Below are 17284 nucleotides of genomic sequence, written 5' to 3'. Positions count from 1 at the left end.
ATATATATATATATATATATATATATATATATATATATATATATATATATATATATAACTCTTATGCAAAACTCTCACCCTCAACTCCCAACAAATATCTATTAAAGTTGCTCTTACATAATAAGTACAATAGTATTCTAAAATTATTATAAATTAATTACTTATAAATTAAATTGATGAAATATGTTGTTTAGCATTTCATATAAGATTAGATATAAGTTTTATAAGGTCATTGTTTAAAAATATATATATAAAAAATTGATAAGGTCATCAATCATTTGGTGGCTATGTATATAGGCGTAATAAAGGGAAGATTCATTTTCACATTCCAATTACGGGGCACGTGGGAAGCTTCATTTCATAGTCTTTTTTAGGGACAGTACGTGGGACCCAAATCAAACAGCTAATGCCAGATACGTCAGTCAGATACATGGCATGATTTCTATTCCGATAGTCGTCTCTAAAATTTCCACTTATCATTAATTCATTATCCTAAAATTTTGGTGAGGAGAGATAAATTACGGAGCTAGAGCCTAGATGCGACTTAATTGTTTATAAAATGAAATTAATTAATTCAAGTTACCCAAATTAACTAAATTCAATTAATTAAAAAAAAGAGCAAACGCCTAAAATGATCCATCAACTATGTCATAATTCACAAATTAGTCATCAACTATCAATTTTATTAATTAAGTTCTCAACTATTCAATTCTTACCCAATAATTCATAAATTAATCGTTCGTTGGGAACCTTATTGAGTAAGAATTGTATAGTTGAAAATTTTATTGAGTAAGAATTAAATAGTTGAGGACCTTATTGAGTAAAGATTGAATAATTAAGGACTTAATTTGCTAAACTTGATAGTCGATGACCAATTTGTAAATTTCGCTATAGTTGAGGTCTCGATGGACCATTTTGGGTATTAACTCTTAAAGAAATAAACGGATATAAAGACAAGGTATACAGCTTAACGGATACAAGGTGTCTTAATATTGGAAAAATTGACTGAAATGGTCAAAAAATAAATGAATTGAAAGAAAATAAACAACTTTTAAAGAACAACATGTGTTTGTCGTATTTATATAGAGAAATGCAAGTATTCTCGTATTTCATGTGAAAAAAAAATGAATTTCGTAAATTTGACAAATTCGTTTGGGACTTGCATTATTTTTACCAAAAAAGCAAGTCCCAAACAAGGTTTTCCTAATTAAATTTGTCAAAGTTTTAAAAGTTGCTTATTTTCCTCCATTATATTTATATTTTTTGACCATTTCGGTCAATTTCCCCTTAATATTCATCAATTGATGAGAGCACAAAGAGTGTTATAAGAAGACTAGTTGTGTTCTAAACATGACAACTAGATCGCTTTTATACATAGCTCTCGGGCAACCACCCATGTAATTCATCGGGTGCTGCCCATTTTAGGATGGGCGGTTACAACCCTGCTTAACCGCATTACATGGCCCGCCTCGACTAATCCATTGGGAGCCGACCCAACCTCGTGGGAGTCGACCTGACCTCTTGGCAACCAACTCTGTGGGGACCGACCACTTAACTCGATCTCATAACCTCGAGTCAAACCACTTTGGCCACCCCTGCCGATCTCGAGGTCGACCGCGTCCACCTCGGTCTAACCTCGTGGTCGACCTTGTCCACCTTGAGCTAACCTTGTCGTAGTCATTGTCCAAGTCGATGCGCTTTCTCCCGGGTTGGTCCACTTTGACCCGAGTCGAGTTAATCCATAGCTTGTGTCCATTTTTAATATATTTGTCATCAGTCCCCTACTCTCCGAGTTGTGAGTTATCGTCAATGAGAGAGAGTAGTTTCCAGAGTCATAACCCATGCCATGCCAACCCCTCCTCTTGCCATTCCTGGCCAACCACGGAGGCCACAACTGCTTGCACTATCGAATCACATCCCATCCTCGTCGTGTCTAGCTACTTGAGTTTTTCATTGGCAAGACTCCTCAGTTTGGAGCCCGAGTTTGCTTGGAGTCTAGCTAGCTTTAAACTCTTCCCCTATAAAGACCTAGGGAGCCTAAGCTTTGCCGAGGAGGTCAACGAGATGCGGATGCATAGCGTTGCCGACCTCCCCCATGTTTCTCCACTTGTGTTGATGATTGTTTTCTCGCATTGATGATGGTTTCATGATATTCCTTAACGATGCTTGGTTTTGACTCCGCCCCCACTAGAGCACATTCACATCAATGAAGACAAAGTCGACCTCACCTGAGTTGAAGAACACACCGAGTCGTCGTGGCCGACCTCTCCTTGGAGGCGTAGACTAAATTACTCCATGTGTTTCCCTTTTATTGGTTCTTTGTTGATGTATTTTTGTTGCACTTAGACATTATTTACTTCTTTTGTGATTAATCGTTATTATGTTTATCTCTCTTGCATTCGCCTTTCTCGTTTTTGCTAGTACTTGTCTTGTTCATATTGTGGTTGACTTGAGTATCCCATGGCCACTACTAAAGTCTTCATTGGGCTTAGCTCACTGAATCCTTAGGTGGTGCTCTTTTTGGTAGTAAATAGAAGGTGGCCCATTTGCTAAGCTCTCGACTTTCCTCCCTAACAGACCTCAGGGTCGACCTCGCTCTTTATTGTGGTTGGCCGTTGTGCTCGGCTCGGCCTCATGCCTCGGGGTTGGGCGTGGTGCTCGGCTTAGCCTTGTGTTTTGTTGAGATCGACCAACCTCTAATGTAGGGGTCTCTTGACTTCGGAATGTCCATGGGTTATGGTTGGAGCCTTTCTCATCCATGAGGTTTGTCTAGGTTGTCTTGAGGGAGGTTGGACCTCTTCTTTCTTCGATGGTTATGTCACAACCTCAACTAAACCCTCTTTATTTATGCTCTACATTTTCATCTTATGTGGGTTTATCTTGCTTCCGTTGTGGTCAAATTGAGTGTTCCCCTAGGTCGACTCTGTGTTATGCTTTCGTTTCCCCTTAGTGACCTACTTGGAGGTCGGTCTTGGGCTCCTAGTGAGGTTGGCCACTACTTGGGTCGAGCCCGTACTTAGCTTGGCCTAAGGCTTCGTCGAGGTCAACTAACCCTAAGTGTGGGGCCTTAGTTGATCTCGGCTTGCGGACGTCATTGTCTCTTTGGCCATAGTCTTTTAACCTTGGAATGCCCCGTTGGTTGAGTTCGGAGCTTCTCTCATTCATGGGGATTGCCTAGTTGATATTGAAGGTGGTCGGACCTCTTTCCCTTTATGTGATTATGTTATGGCTTCGATTAAGGTTTAGAGAGTTGGTCATTTTAATCAAGGTTGAGGTCGAGGCTGGTGATATGTCGGCGGGGGCTGGTTTTCTTTCAAGGATGGAGGGAGATTAATTTAGAAGGTAGAAGGGGTATTGGCAATAAGCATTGCAAGAAGTAGCTTAAACCTGCTAGAGCTAGGTTGAAAATGAACGTGGATGTAGTCGTTGAAGTTGGTAGGGGTTGCATGGGGTTTGACTGGGTACTTTGGGATGCGGATGGTCCATTTGTTACATTGAAGGGGCGTCAATGGAGGGGTATTTTGGTAGCTCATGAGGCTGAAGCGGTAGGTGTCTGGGAAGCCCTTAGCTGGTTAAAGGAGTTGGGGTTGGAGGGGTGGATGTTGAAATGGATGCACAGCAAGTGGTGAGTGCGATTCATGGGTCTACGGGGTGTGGTTCTTTTGGTATCCTTATTGATAATATTAAGGAAATTGCTCAGTCTTTTCGTAATCTAAATTTTTAGTTTGTTTATAGTTTTGTGAATCGAGCTGCTCATGTGTTAAAGCAGTTCGTTCTACGTCAGGCGTTATTGAGTGGCATGTTATCCCTCCTTTTATTGTTTTCGTTTTGTATTATGATAATTTACGGGAATGAAGTTGAGTTCTTTGCTTTCAAAAAATAAAATAAAATAAGTCTATTTCCTAAGAATGCACTTATATATCATGCACCAAATGGGGTACGGTGATGTGTGGGTGGAACATGCTTCACGTACTTAGATCATCTCGGTCAAGCCCATCGCATATAGAGTTTTCTTGGTGGGATTTACTTCTGTTGTATATTGTGCACATCCTCAAGTAATGACTATGAGTTTTTTTTCATCACAAAAGGAAAAAAAAATACACTTATCATTTTTCTAATTAAATGTTTATAAAAGAAACAAAAATATATGTTTCAACAATGACAAAAACTTTGTGTGAGACAGTTTCACAGATTCTTGTTTGAGATGGGTGACTCAATATCAAAATGTAATACTTATACTAAAAAATATATAATAATACGTACTAATCAGGTATAAAGTGTTTTGCTACTAAAAATGTAATACTTTTAAATTTTATTTTGCAAAAATATTACACATTCTCTTATAAATAAAAAATATTTTATTTCTTACTTACTATTATAATTTTCAGTACAAATATTATATTTTCGTATTGAATAAGCCCGTTAGTCAATCGTCAACAATTTGGGGACGATGTGACATCTTCTATATTGCTTCATTACAGCCTCATATTTATTCTATTTTTATTTTTGTTACGTGATGTGACATCTTCTATATTGCTTCTGCTTCATGGCAACCTCATATCTATTCTATTTTTATTTTTGATACGTGATGTGACATCTTATATATTGCTTTATGGCAACCTCATATCTATTCTATATTTATTTTTGTTAATTCCTAAGCATTTCATAGGCCAAAAAACCAGCGTCGTCACTCGTCAACATGCAAACCACGTTTGTTTGGGAATTGTCAAGGGGAAGACACATGCACAAACCTACCTCATCCATGTTTGCTTACAAAAACATTCATTGACTATATAAGTTGAAACATTCTTCAGGTTAATTTTAATTTTAACTTTTTATTGCGTTAGGAAGATCTGGTGCAACAACTTCAACTGGAAAAACACGGATAAGAATTAAATTCAAAACTTCTACATACAAAAAGTTCTTCTAAGCAATACCAAATCCTTGACACTCTCTTAATGAAGATTTATGTGCATGGTTGGTGTTATGCGACATCAATAAATTTTTTTTTTTTCAATTCTCATGAAAAGAAGAGAATTAGTTGTGGAAAAAAATCTATAAATAAGAGGTTTTTTTTTTTGGTCAAAAAAGACATTTTTAAATTTTATTTTGAATACTTTAACTTTGTTATCGTTTTGTCACCAATTATTTTTGTTTTGTCACCGCTTCACACCCTACAGGTTACCACATCATCTTCATCATGCCAATTGCTATTCTCACATTGTTAATGTCATTTATAAATATAAATATTAAAGGGTCAAAACAAATCAAACTTTAACCCCTCTACTATAATATTTTGTTATTACAGAAAAATACTTTTATTATCTTATTTAATTTAATAAACAATTATATAGATTTGTATGTATAACAATAATTAATCTAAACTTTAATATAGTATCTTTGGGTCTTTATCGTGTGGATTTTTAGGGCTTGGCTACATTAGATAATAGATTTGTCAAATGCAAAGGAGTGGATTTTTTTTTAATTTAATTTTTATTGGTTTATTTCTTTACGTCATATACCATTATACCAAGTTGATGTGAACGGACTTAGTCAAACCAATAAAACTATTTAGCTATGTATCAAGGCAAATTATATAATGCATATTGGTCCACCTTGCAGTGCACCCTAACACAAGTTCAATTTTTTTTATATAGATTATAAATTATAAATTTATTTTTAATGTAGTAAAAAATTATTTTTAAATAAATTCATTATATTTAGGTGCATGCTTATCTTTAAGGTATTGCAAATTAAAATGAAAATATAATACACTATATAAAAAAAAAAAGTCTACAGTGTATTCAAAATGAATTGTATCATGTTTCCATCTTATTATGCAAATGGTAGACCATTTATAAGCATTAATGTAAATGGGCAAATCATATCATGGACCAGAGTCCACTTGCATTGTGAACCCTAACGGCATGATTGTTCAAGCTTGCAAAGATTGTGAGGTGTCTATAAATCATACTGCTCGTGATAATAACTATGTTGCTGTCTGGCTGGCAAGGTTGCACCTCGTAGAAATTGTGATTGGATTGAATTTCATGAGCCCGGTAGGATGTTATGGGTCAAATTGATGCTAACAAAGCTAGAATTGCCCTCCTTAGGAGGACTACCTAGCTTGTGTGTGGGCTTTAGGACAAATTATTGTGTAGACTGTAGTCCACGTAGCTATAATGTACATTTTTATTATATTAAAAGTACATTATTTTTGTACTGAAGATACATTATTTGATAATATATATAAAATAATGTACTTTCAATACTTATATAATATACTCTAAAATAATGTACTTTATGTACAAAAATAATGTATTTTTAATATATTAAAAATATACTTTTTATTTATGGTCTATACAGCTGTGTGGACAATGATCCATGCAATAATGATCAGTTGTTTAGGTACCCTTAGTAAATACTAGTAAGTATATCACTATAAATTTCATTGCTTACCTAATCAATGGAAATTACCATAAAAATATTTACCTAATTAATGAAAATTACCATATAGAAACCAATTGGCAAAAATAAGAATCAAGCATAATTAAACTGTTTGTAGGCTGTCAAATAGATGACAAATTGGAGCCTACCCAGTGAAAGTACAATCCCCATCAATTACAGTTACAAACCACCGGAAAAAAACATGAGGGGGAGAGTAGAAAGTCACATAAAAGTTACTTACAGTATCTACTGATGAGCCTGTGCATGTTCTGGTTTGTGGCTGTACTCATAATCCAGATGAACAAATGCCCGCTCGATCTCTTGCAGCAGTTCCAGTTTCTCCTGCAAGGATTCTCCGATGTCATGAGCCTCTTGCAAGGGCATGTCTGCAGGCAAGACTATGTCAACTTCGACAAAGTAGTGAGAGCCGAAGGTGTAAGCCCTGACGGTGTCTATGTGCCGTATGGCCTTGTGGTGATTCCAACACAGGTATGTCAGCTTCTGTAGAAACTCTGGCGTTGCTGATTTGCCAACGAGGGAGTTCACGTTCTCCAGCACTGTCATTGACCATGTTCGGATGGTGTACAAAGCCAGCTGCACCATAACAAACAAAAATTGACAAAAGTATAAATTATAAGCATCATACACTTGATGGAAAAGAGAGTTTGATGCCTCAATTTTTGTTCTTTCTGCTTAATTTATTATTGGAGGGATGGAAAGTAGGTAGTCCAACGTTACTTACAATAATAGCTCCGACAGGATCAATCCAGCCAGTTATGTAGTTTGCAAGTAATGCAGCAACAAGGCCTATGATGTTAGTGACAACATCAAAGAAGTGATCCTGGGCATATGCCTTGACAATTTCATTGGTGAAGGATCGACAATAAAACACCAAAACTAGTTTCACCAGAGTGACAAAAATCATTATGCCAACAACCCATCGCTCCTGTTCTTTGGTGAGGTTGAAATTTGACTCCTGTGAAGTAATATTTGGTGAAATCAAGATGCTTAAGTCATCAAAGCATTTATAGCTAAACAGGAGAAAGTTAACTGATGGTAAAGAATAGATGACAACCCTAAACGGTTAGAGAATAATCACTTACCTCAGATATAAGAGTGCGCACAGATTCCAAAATTATCTGCAGTCCTAAGGTCGCCATCACAGAAGCAAAAACAAGGATTCCCTGCATAGGAGCATGTTGTCATTGCAAAGTTGAATTTAAAATATTAGCAACTAAAAGAGTAAACATAACCCCCCGGAATCATCTCCCTCTGTCTATACAGATATCTCAAATTGGAAAATTTTATGCAGGAATAAGTTTTACCATTTTTAAATAAGACATGTAAAACCAGCTTGAATTAATTTTGTCCGATGCTATATTAGAGATATGCTACATCGGATCAAACATAGAGCATATGAAAGTAGCAAAGGTACTGACCAAAGGCTGCATACGTTTCTTTCCAATTGGATATTGATATGGATTTGGTGTCTGCATGGAGAAAGCCGTAAACCACAAAATAAAACCAGAGAGAAGATCAAGCAGAGAGTCTAATGTGGATGCAATGATGGCCAGTGACCCACTCCGTATAGATGCATAAACCTTAGCAGCAAAGAGAACCATGTTTGCAATATTTGATATCCTTATGGCAGCTGTCTCACTTTTGGCCAACTTTTCCCTTTCTTCCTGTAAAACATCAGGTAATTTCATCCATAGGTTCTCAACCATTCTTAAATTAGAAAAGCCTCCCATAATATATTGTATGAATATGCAAAAGGAAAATACAAAGTGAATCATAGTTTGTGTAGAGAAGACAAATGAGGCTACAGACCTTTGACATTCCTGGCACAAAACCACGATCTGCTAAGGCATCCATTTCATTAAATCCCTCAAGCATTTCTACCTGTTGTTGATAATACTCTGCCACAATATCTTCTTCTCCTACAATCATCAAGGAGACCATTTAAATATGATCAGCATCTTCAAGAATGCAAAATATATATTCTCCTGAATAAATCCCCCCGAAAATAGGCTCTGCATATGTTATAGAACAAGATCCCTAGTTCCAATACAATCTGACACTTACCTATGGTCAGCATGTCCATTAAGAGCATCTAACAAGAAAGAACTGGTGACCAAAGCAATTAAAAATCCAAACTATTTCTTCTTTTATGTTCCAAATACAGAAAAATTTATATTTTGAGTATAGCGCTCTTCACCCCAATACTTTGAATGTTTAAGCACACATGATATAGGCACAAGAACTTCAGAAATGCTCATTTGATGCATTAACAACAAATCAAGCATATTCCATGCTAAAACTAAATTGAGTAGGTCAGATTCCATTACATCTAAAGAGAATAAAGGTCAATCCACATATAAAGCATCTAATTCCTCTCACTGACCCACAAAGTAAAAGAAATTAATGAAAAACTAGCATCTAATATTAACTAATTTAGTAGGAAGCAGCATCTCACATTCTCACAAGGTTCTGACTGATTCAATTCTGTCAAGGCAGCAAGAAAAGGAAAATTTGAGATATCTCTTTTAGATTCTTTGTGAGTTGATTGCATTAAAGATATTTATGCACACTATTTATGGGTTACAGTTGTGTTGGCTAAAACTTGAGGAAAAAATCTAGCAGAATCCATAACAAAATCTGGTAATACATCATTTGCTAAGTCAAAAGAAGAAGACAATACCTTGTCATCTATTAATTAGTTCCTGCATTTTGACCTTGCATTAAATTCATTTTAAGAAGCATTTCCTCCCTAAACCCAATTCTAGAAAAGTACACAACTAAGAAAATTTTGTTAGTTTCAAATTTGTGAAGTATGCCTACAGGCCAGTAGCCCACTATTAGTCAACACCTCATAGCCATAACGCTATGAGATTGCAATAGTTTGCGTCCATAAACAAGTGAAAAACCCCCTGAAAGCATCTTAGCAAAGATAGAGCAGATTCCCCTCACAAATTGTTTATTCTTACACTAAATTATGAATCTCTTTCTTTCATTGAATATTGATGCTGAGGAGAATAGCAGAGCTCTAAAACCACTCAATTTCCACTAATAGACAACACACCACCGACCAGAATCCACCGAAGACTTGTTCAAGCTTAAACCGGAATTTGATATTTACATTACTAAAAAGGAAATAGATATAATAATAACTTTGTTTGGTCCCTGGAATAATTTTAATGCTAGTAATCATTCAAATCAACATCAAGCATTTAAAACAAAAAAATCAATACAGCGAATGAAGAAGCAGGTGACGGTTACGGAAAGTACTTAAAACCCCAAGGCAGTCATGGAGGCCACGAGGAGGCTTCTCCTTGTGCTCCGGCGACAACTCGAACCCGTCGAAGTTCAACCTCCAGGAGCAGTCAGTTTTGCTCGTCTCCGCCGCCAGCAGGAGGTGCTCCTCGGAGCCACCGCGATCGACGTCGAGGTTAACCGTCTCCACCATTTTCGGATTGCTGCGCCGCAACAGTACGATCGAAACCCTACTCCTCCAGAAGCCTTCGCGGCGTTCGCGAATCGCGGAGTGCTGGTTGGCTCTGTGGCCTACTGCGCGCGCGAGAGAGAGAGAGAGAGAGGGGAGAGGAGAGAGCGGAGAGGGAGAGAGAGAAGGTAAATTTATGGGAAGTCGAAGGGCATTATGGGGAATGTGAATCCCGTGAAGGGTGTTTGCCCGGGCTCCCTTGTGGCGTGGCTTTTGCGAACAAAGTGGTGAGTGGGACCCCCCTGAACTGATTTCTTAGGAAAGATAAACGAAAACTAATTTTATCAACCAGGCGTTAAACTACACGCGCTCTCTCATTGCTTCTAAATTCCCTTTGTGGCTTCTGATGTAAACGCGTGTCCTGTGGTCCAACGTGCACAGGTGGACGGTGGAGATGGGAGCTACAGTTGCGAAGTTTTTTTTTTTTTTTTTTTTTCTCTTTTTTTTTGCAACATAGTTGGCTAGTTGCGAAGTTTAAAAACGACAAGTTGTTGGGATTGAAGGAATGGGAAAGAAAGCTGAACGGAGCGACCACAGGATTTATTGGATACACACAAATATATATTGTTGTATTATTTTCATGGATTTCTTATTAAAATTTCATGTTGTATTAAACAAAACTTTATAATGGATTATGTATTAGATAAAAATATTTAAATTATTTTTTTATATTAATTTGGAAGGGGGAAACCCAAGTAACTGATGTTCAAATCTTTTAGACATCCCGTATATTGCGCCAAAATGGGAAACTACTGGACGAATCATCATCATCTAATAAACCTAACATCTCATCCGGGGGAATTGGGAGGCTATGCATGCCTCTAGAGAACCTAGTTGCCAACTTGGCGAGAAAGTCAGTTGATTGATTATATTCGTGTACAATTGTATTGAGCTGCCAAACTTCGAAGCTGTGAAGCTCTCTTTTACAAGTTCCAAGGATGTTGTGAGTCACGACGTTGGTGTTGCATTGCAGCGGATGTAATCAGCTATCTCACTTGCATCGCATTCGAATATCACTTTTTGGAATCTCATATGAGCAACGAGCTGGATACCTTTTAAGAGTGCTCAAGCCTTAGCTTCTAAAGGCAAACACCTTCCAATGTTATATATGAAACCTTATTTTCAGTTACCACCAAAATCACGAATAAGGCCTCCACCACCAGCTCTGGTTGAGTTTTCACTAATTGAACCATTTGTATTAATATTTACGGATCCTTCCTGAGGTTTAGCCTAACTTATTTGTCTCCAATCCTGTGTTTTTTCTGATTTGTGTATGTCATTGGCTCGAGAGAAGGCTTTATGAATTTTCATGGCTTGGGATTTTATCCAATTTATCTTGAACTGGAGGAATTTCATCGTATTATTGAAGATTGCTTCGTTCTACCATTTCCATATCCACCATGTTGTTAAGGCGAAGATTGAACTGTCGCTGGAAGGTTTTCTTCCCTTTTCTCTCTTTGAAATCCCTTCCTCTAACCATATGGTGAAAGGTGGTTGATTGGTCCTAACCTGTGTTGAAGGGAATACAATCTCACAGATCTCCCTTGCTGCTGGACAGTTATGTAGAACATGTTTTGTATCTTTCACAGCATTAGAGCAGAGCTAGCATATATCACAGTTGGCCAATCTACACTTGAACCTATTATAGTTGGTCATGATTCTGCCTTGGAACACCAACCAAAGGAAGGTTCGAATGCGATTTGGCACTTTGAGCTTCCATACGTTGTTCCACTTTGCAGCTGCTACTATTTCTAATTCCCCTGTGGCAATGTTATATGCTAAACTAACAGAAAACCTTCCAAAAATTTCTTTCGACCATCCAATGGTATCATTCATTGTAGGGTCATCAAGTATTATAACAGAAGCTAATTTAGTAAGAACCTGTTCCAACAATAGATGGCTCAAGCAATCCCACAACCAACCATTCTCTGGAGACCAATAACTAGCTACGGTTTTGTTGATTACTGTAGGGGAAATCTAGCTAGGCGTGAGTACTTTGAGAGGTCTATTCTCAAGCCAAGTGTCTTGCTAAAATAGTGTGTCTTTCCCATTTCTCACATGTTTCTTTGTGCCACTCTTGAGTATGGGGATGGACTTAATGATTCCCTTCCAGGCATTAGACATGTTAGATTTAGATTTCCAGGAAGATAAGTCCAGGGGATCAGTAGCATATTTGTGCTTAAACATCTGAATCCATAGGCTGTCTTCGTTGTTCATCAGCCTCCACCCCAATTTAGCTAAAAACGCAAAGTTCATTGGTTCTAGTTTGCGGATGCCAAAGCCTCCATGAGCTTTAGATCTCGTTATGGTGTCCCGTTTAACAACATGGTGTTAGACATGTATGCCCTAGGAGCCAACATTTATTGTTTTGGGCATTAATTTCTTATTAAATAAATATAATAAATAAATAATTTATTTATTTTATTAAGGCTTAGTTAATATTTGATATTATTCCATATAATCTTCTTAATTCTTCATTCTTAAGTGTTAAGAATATGAGTGCCGAAGAATTAATAAATGAAGTATTGTAAAAATGGACATGAGTCTCATGCCATTCTGTATGAGATACAGAGAGTGGACATGTGGATGATTGTTAGATAACAAGTCATTGAACATTGACTGACTACAACGTACCGCATGGTGTTTACCTACGTGTCATCGGTATGTTGTATGTTACAAGTGTGCAATAATCCTTTGACTTGAGCCGACACAGTTGTCTCGTACATATGGTGGACTAGTTTTTGCCAGTATACATCTTTTGTTCCTTATGGGACTATAAGTGTACTTGGTGGCATAGTTCAGTGTTGTACGGTGACATGTGTGCGTTCAATAGAGGATCCATCGCCTTGAGGTAACAAGGATGTTCCAGTCTATTCAATAATCATATAACGAGAATCTCTGGCCATAGTATAATGAAGTTGGACTTCAGGTTAAGAATATTGAATAGACATATTGACCGAGTTTATGGGTTTGACCAAGTTTGACCATGACCTTTACCTGGTTCGGAACAAGTGTTGTGTGGAAGCAATGATGCATGATATTTGTAACGGAAATGTTCATTATAATATATTAAAATATATTCATTGTTAACTAGGTAGTCATGACATACTGCTAGGTGTCACTCATGACTTACGAGTTATTTAATAATGAGTTATTAAATATTACTCGTTGCTAGTTTGACTATGAACCTAGAAAGTCACACCTTAATGGTTCGTGGTAATGCTGAGAACTTTAAAAGAAATTGATAAAGAGTTATCGATATTGAATTAATACATTAATAATTGATTAATGGATTAATTCAATATTGGGTAGTTTTGGGCTTTTAAAGGCTAGCACATTTAGGCCCAAACCAGGCTATATATATATAGTCTTACCCAATTTCTTAAAAGAGAGAGAAGCAATATAGAGATTAGTCTGAAAAGAGTTTCATGTAGAAATCTCTAGGAGTTCTCGCGTGCCTGACCGGTGGACAGACTAGAGGCCGGACGATTGGACGGTTTTGATTCTGCCAAAGCACGCTTCAAGGGTAAACCTTTCTAACTTCCTCTTTAAACATAGAATCATGAAAAAGTGATTTGATGCTTCCGCTGCGCCTGTATGTTTTTTTCCAATAGTGGCATCAAGAGCCTGGCTTTTTCTAATGATTTTATGTTTTGATTAATTTGTGGCTTTTGATTTTTATCTTAAAAAAAAACTTGGGTTAATTTAATCATATAATAATTTGATTATTATATGATTTTATAATATATATGAGATATATATTAAATTTAAAAAAAAATTGTTTTTATAATATATATGAGATATATATTAGATTTATTAAACACACAGAAAAAAATATTAGATTTTTTTTTCTTCATCTTTGTTTCACTGTTTACGTACGTAAACAATATAATAATAATAAAATAAAAGGGAAAATTGTTTTTTTTAACGTAAAAGTTACGTAATTTTATTATTATTTTTATTATATAATAATATATAAGATATTATTATAATAATAAAAGAAAACAAAGCAATTTGTGTTTTCCATGATCTTTGGCGTTTCTTCATTAATGATCTGCAAATGCGTTTTTCCGATGGCCGACGATTTCGTGTGGCAGTTCGATCGGAGGAGAACGGTTGGCGGTCTAACGGTGTTGACGTCGTAGATTTGGCAAGGAAAAATATTACCAAATATTATTTGATAATTAAGGTGTATTATATTTTGAAAATATAATATATGATAATTAGAATTTTTGTTACCAAGTAAAATATAAGATATTTTTGGTGAGATTAATTGTTATCATATTTTGAAAATTATAATATATGATAATTAGAATTTGATTACCAAATAAAATATTAGATATTTTAGGTGGTATTAATTGTTATCATATTTTGAAAATATTCTATTGATAATTGAAAATTAATGACTACTAATTAAATATGAGATATTTTTGTAGTATTAATTATTATCATAATGATTATTTTCTATAAGTGAAAAATTAATATTTTTGGAAGATTAGATGATAATATATTGTTATTACCATTATTTGAAATTTGAAATATGATTTTTATGGTATTAATAATTATATTATTACTAGTATTTTGTACGAGCGATGCGCGAAAACTTATGCTCAATATTAAAATATTAATAAATACAAATAATTAAAATGTATAATTCAAATAATATATGTACAAATAATATATGTATTTTATACACACATATATGATTTACCATTCATATAAATTTAATTAAAATATAATCAACCATTAAATTAATTATATAATAATTTTAATAAAATGACAATTAAAGAATAGGAAAATGATATGATAGATATAGGTGTATGGTAATAATGATGGAGTTAAAAGTAACGGTGTTATAACGGTGTAAGAGTAAGTTTATATAACAAGAATGTAGTAGGGATAATTTTGTCTAATAACATTGAAGTGTACAACATTTAAAGTAAAATGTACACATTTATTAGCATCCAAAAAGAGGGACACAAATCAAGGATATAACATTGATTGAGACTTATTATGTTTTTAGATAATCTTGAAATATTTATTTTTCTCCATAAATAGTGATTCTTTATGTGATAATTGAATTCTATTTAGGTAAGTTTCCATGATTATAATATTTTAGATTAAAGTGTTTAATTTAAAATAATATTATAATAGTAATTAATTGATTACATACAAATTAGATTTTGGTATGAAATTAATTAATTAATGGAAAGTTTTGATTTGTTATATGGAAATTGGTTTCCATATAAAGTTTTATTTAGTTTGACCCAAGTTTTTATGGTATAATTGGATTATATCTTATAAAGCCACAAATTAATGCATTATTTGTTTTATGCTATGTATGGTTTGCTTAGCATGTCGGTTTGGTCATGGACTTAGGACCCGTTGAATGAATGTGATTTATTTTGAGTTTTGCACCGTTTTTGGTGATTAATTAAAATTGGGGTCTGCGTGCCTCTCATCTATTATTGTAATGTAAATCCCTTCCCGAAATATGTATCTCTTTTCTGGTAGATAGGAAATGTATGTACAAGGATCCCGAAGACTTCAAGAGTTGAAGACCCGAGGACTTCAAGAGTTGAAGACTTGAATATGTATGATGGAAGCTTACATGTAATAGATAGGATTTTAATTTTTCACTATTCACTGTGCACGGTCAAAATTAGCTGGCTCAATTTTGACCATTCAGAAGTCCATGACCGATATCGAGTTTACTTTTCATGCCTTTATATATGTGATATATGTGAAAATGTTGCATGAGTAAAGTGAAACTTAATAATTCTTTGTGAAAATGTTGCATGAGTAAAGTGAAACTTAATAATTCTTAAAATCTTCCCTTTATTAAAATATTAAGTTGTAAACGGTTAGGCCTCAAGAGTTGAGATTAAATATTAAGTTGTAAACGGTTAGGCCTCAAGAGTTGAGATTACCTAATCGTGGCTCTCCGGTTAGGCCTCAAGAGTTGAGATTACCTAATCGTGGCTCTCCTCCATCGTAAGAAATCAAATATTTTTCTTAGCACGGTGTCGGCTATGCCAACATAGGGGCAACATGTTATTTTAAAATATTTTGTTTTTCTTATTTTAAACATGTGATGTGGTAGCACTTAGAAACTTTGCTTTTCAAGAAACCACTAAAGGTGAGAAAAGTCAATGTTCAACTCCACTTGTTACCAGGATGGTGGGTTTGACTTAACTGAGTCCATTGGGCTAAGATGGCCCTTAAGGTGAGGTTCAATGGGCCATGGAGCCCAAGTTTAATAAAATCGAATCATGCATGAGATGTATTGGCAAGAGTTGGCCATTTACAAATTTTCAAATTCCAAGATGCCCCTTAAGGTGAGGAATGAGATAAATTTGTAAGACCTTGATTACCCATTAGAAATCTTCCAACGGGATTTCCGTTTCTTGCAATTGGGAAGTGCAGGATTCGAAAAATTTAGTGGGAGGTACTATTTGATTATATAAATCGAAAATCAAATAGTTTAATAAAGAATCGTGTCTAATAATTAATGTTATTTTCTGCAGTTATTTTGAAATGGCTTTAAATCCTTTGTCCAAAATACTCGAAGAAAACAAACATACTGGACCAAATTTCACTGATTGGCTCCGAAATTTGAGAATCGTTCTCAATTTAGAAAAGATCGGTTATGTTTTGGACCAAGATCCTCCATTGATTGGTATCATACCAGATGATGTTGATGTTGATCAGCTTGCTACTCATAATGTTGAGGTTGCAGCATTTGATAAGCGGAAGGACGATGATCTGAGGGCTAAGAGTTATATCCTTGCCTCTATGACCAATGAGTTACAACGTCAGCATGAAAAGATGTCTGACGCAAAATCTATGGTCAATCACCTACAAGAGTTGTACGGTGAGCACAGTAGGATTGCACGTTATGAGGTTACTAAGGCCTTATTTCGAGCAAAACTACAAGAAGGAGGAAATGTAGGAGATCATGTCCTAAATATGATTGACTTGTTGGAGAGATTGGAAGAATTAAATATCTTCCTTGACTCTGAGCTTGAAGTAGACTTAATTATACAGTCTCTTCCGGATTCTTTTGGGCCTTTCATAATGAATTTCCACATGAACAAGCTTCATTGTTCCAAATCTGATCTGCACAATATGTTGTGCACTGCTCATGCTACAATGAAGGGTATAAATACTGATACTGTTCTTTTGGCCTCTTCCAAGTCGAAGAAGAAGAGAAAGAACAAGAAGGCTTCTGAAGTGAAACCAACTGGGGTCGTGACCAAAACTAAAGGGAAGGTTGTAAGTAAAGGAAAGTGTTTCCATTGCAAAAAAGAAGGGCATTGGNATATTAAGTTGTAA

At 35.4% G+C, this 17284-nt stretch overlaps 2 protein-coding genes across 2 annotated transcripts; one reads left to right on the top strand and one right to left on the bottom strand.

The window, feature by feature from the left end:
* Positions 1 to 6487: 6487 nt before the first annotated feature.
* On the bottom strand, positions 6488 to 10079 carry LOC116020088 (metal tolerance protein 11). Its single transcript, XM_031260561.1, has 6 exons — positions 9736 to 10079; positions 8278 to 8387; positions 7887 to 8132; positions 7551 to 7631; positions 7190 to 7423; positions 6488 to 7041 (listed from the first exon to the last, which is right to left on the bottom strand). Exons 1-6 carry the CDS (start codon positions 9911 to 9913, stop codon positions 6694 to 6696), a joined length of 1197 nt encoding a protein of 398 aa, XP_031116421.1. The 5' UTR covers positions 9914 to 10079; the 3' UTR covers positions 6488 to 6693.
* Positions 10080 to 16486: 6407 nt separating this feature from the next.
* Positions 16487 to 17284, top strand: LOC116019684. The gene has a single exon (XM_031259974.1). The coding sequence runs from the start codon at positions 16487 to 16489 to the stop codon at positions 17282 to 17284; it is 798 nt and encodes a 265-aa protein (XP_031115834.1).

The sequence above is a fragment of the Ipomoea triloba genome, chromosome 5 (assembly GCF_003576645.1).
Source record: "Ipomoea triloba cultivar NCNSP0323 chromosome 5, ASM357664v1".
NCBI classification, from domain to species: domain Eukaryota; kingdom Viridiplantae; phylum Streptophyta; class Magnoliopsida; order Solanales; family Convolvulaceae; genus Ipomoea; species Ipomoea triloba.
Note: the sequence above shows the minus strand (reverse complement) of the source record. Positions and strands in the feature narration are given on the sequence as shown.

Excerpts from the sequence above, each read along its gene's own strand:
- LOC116020088 (XM_031260561.1), bottom strand. The coding sequence starts at position 9,913 with ATGGTGGAGACGGTTAACCTCGACGTCGATCGCGGTGGCTCCGAGGAG. Across the intron at positions 8,133-8,277 it reads TTGTGCCAGGAATGTCAAAG|GAAGAAAGGGAAAAGTTGGC; the intron begins GTCTGTAGCCTC and ends GATGTTTTACAG. Across the intron at positions 7,042-7,189 it reads ATCCTGTCGGAGCTATTATT|CTGGCTTTGTACACCATCCG; the intron begins GTAAGTAACGTT and ends GTTATGGTGCAG.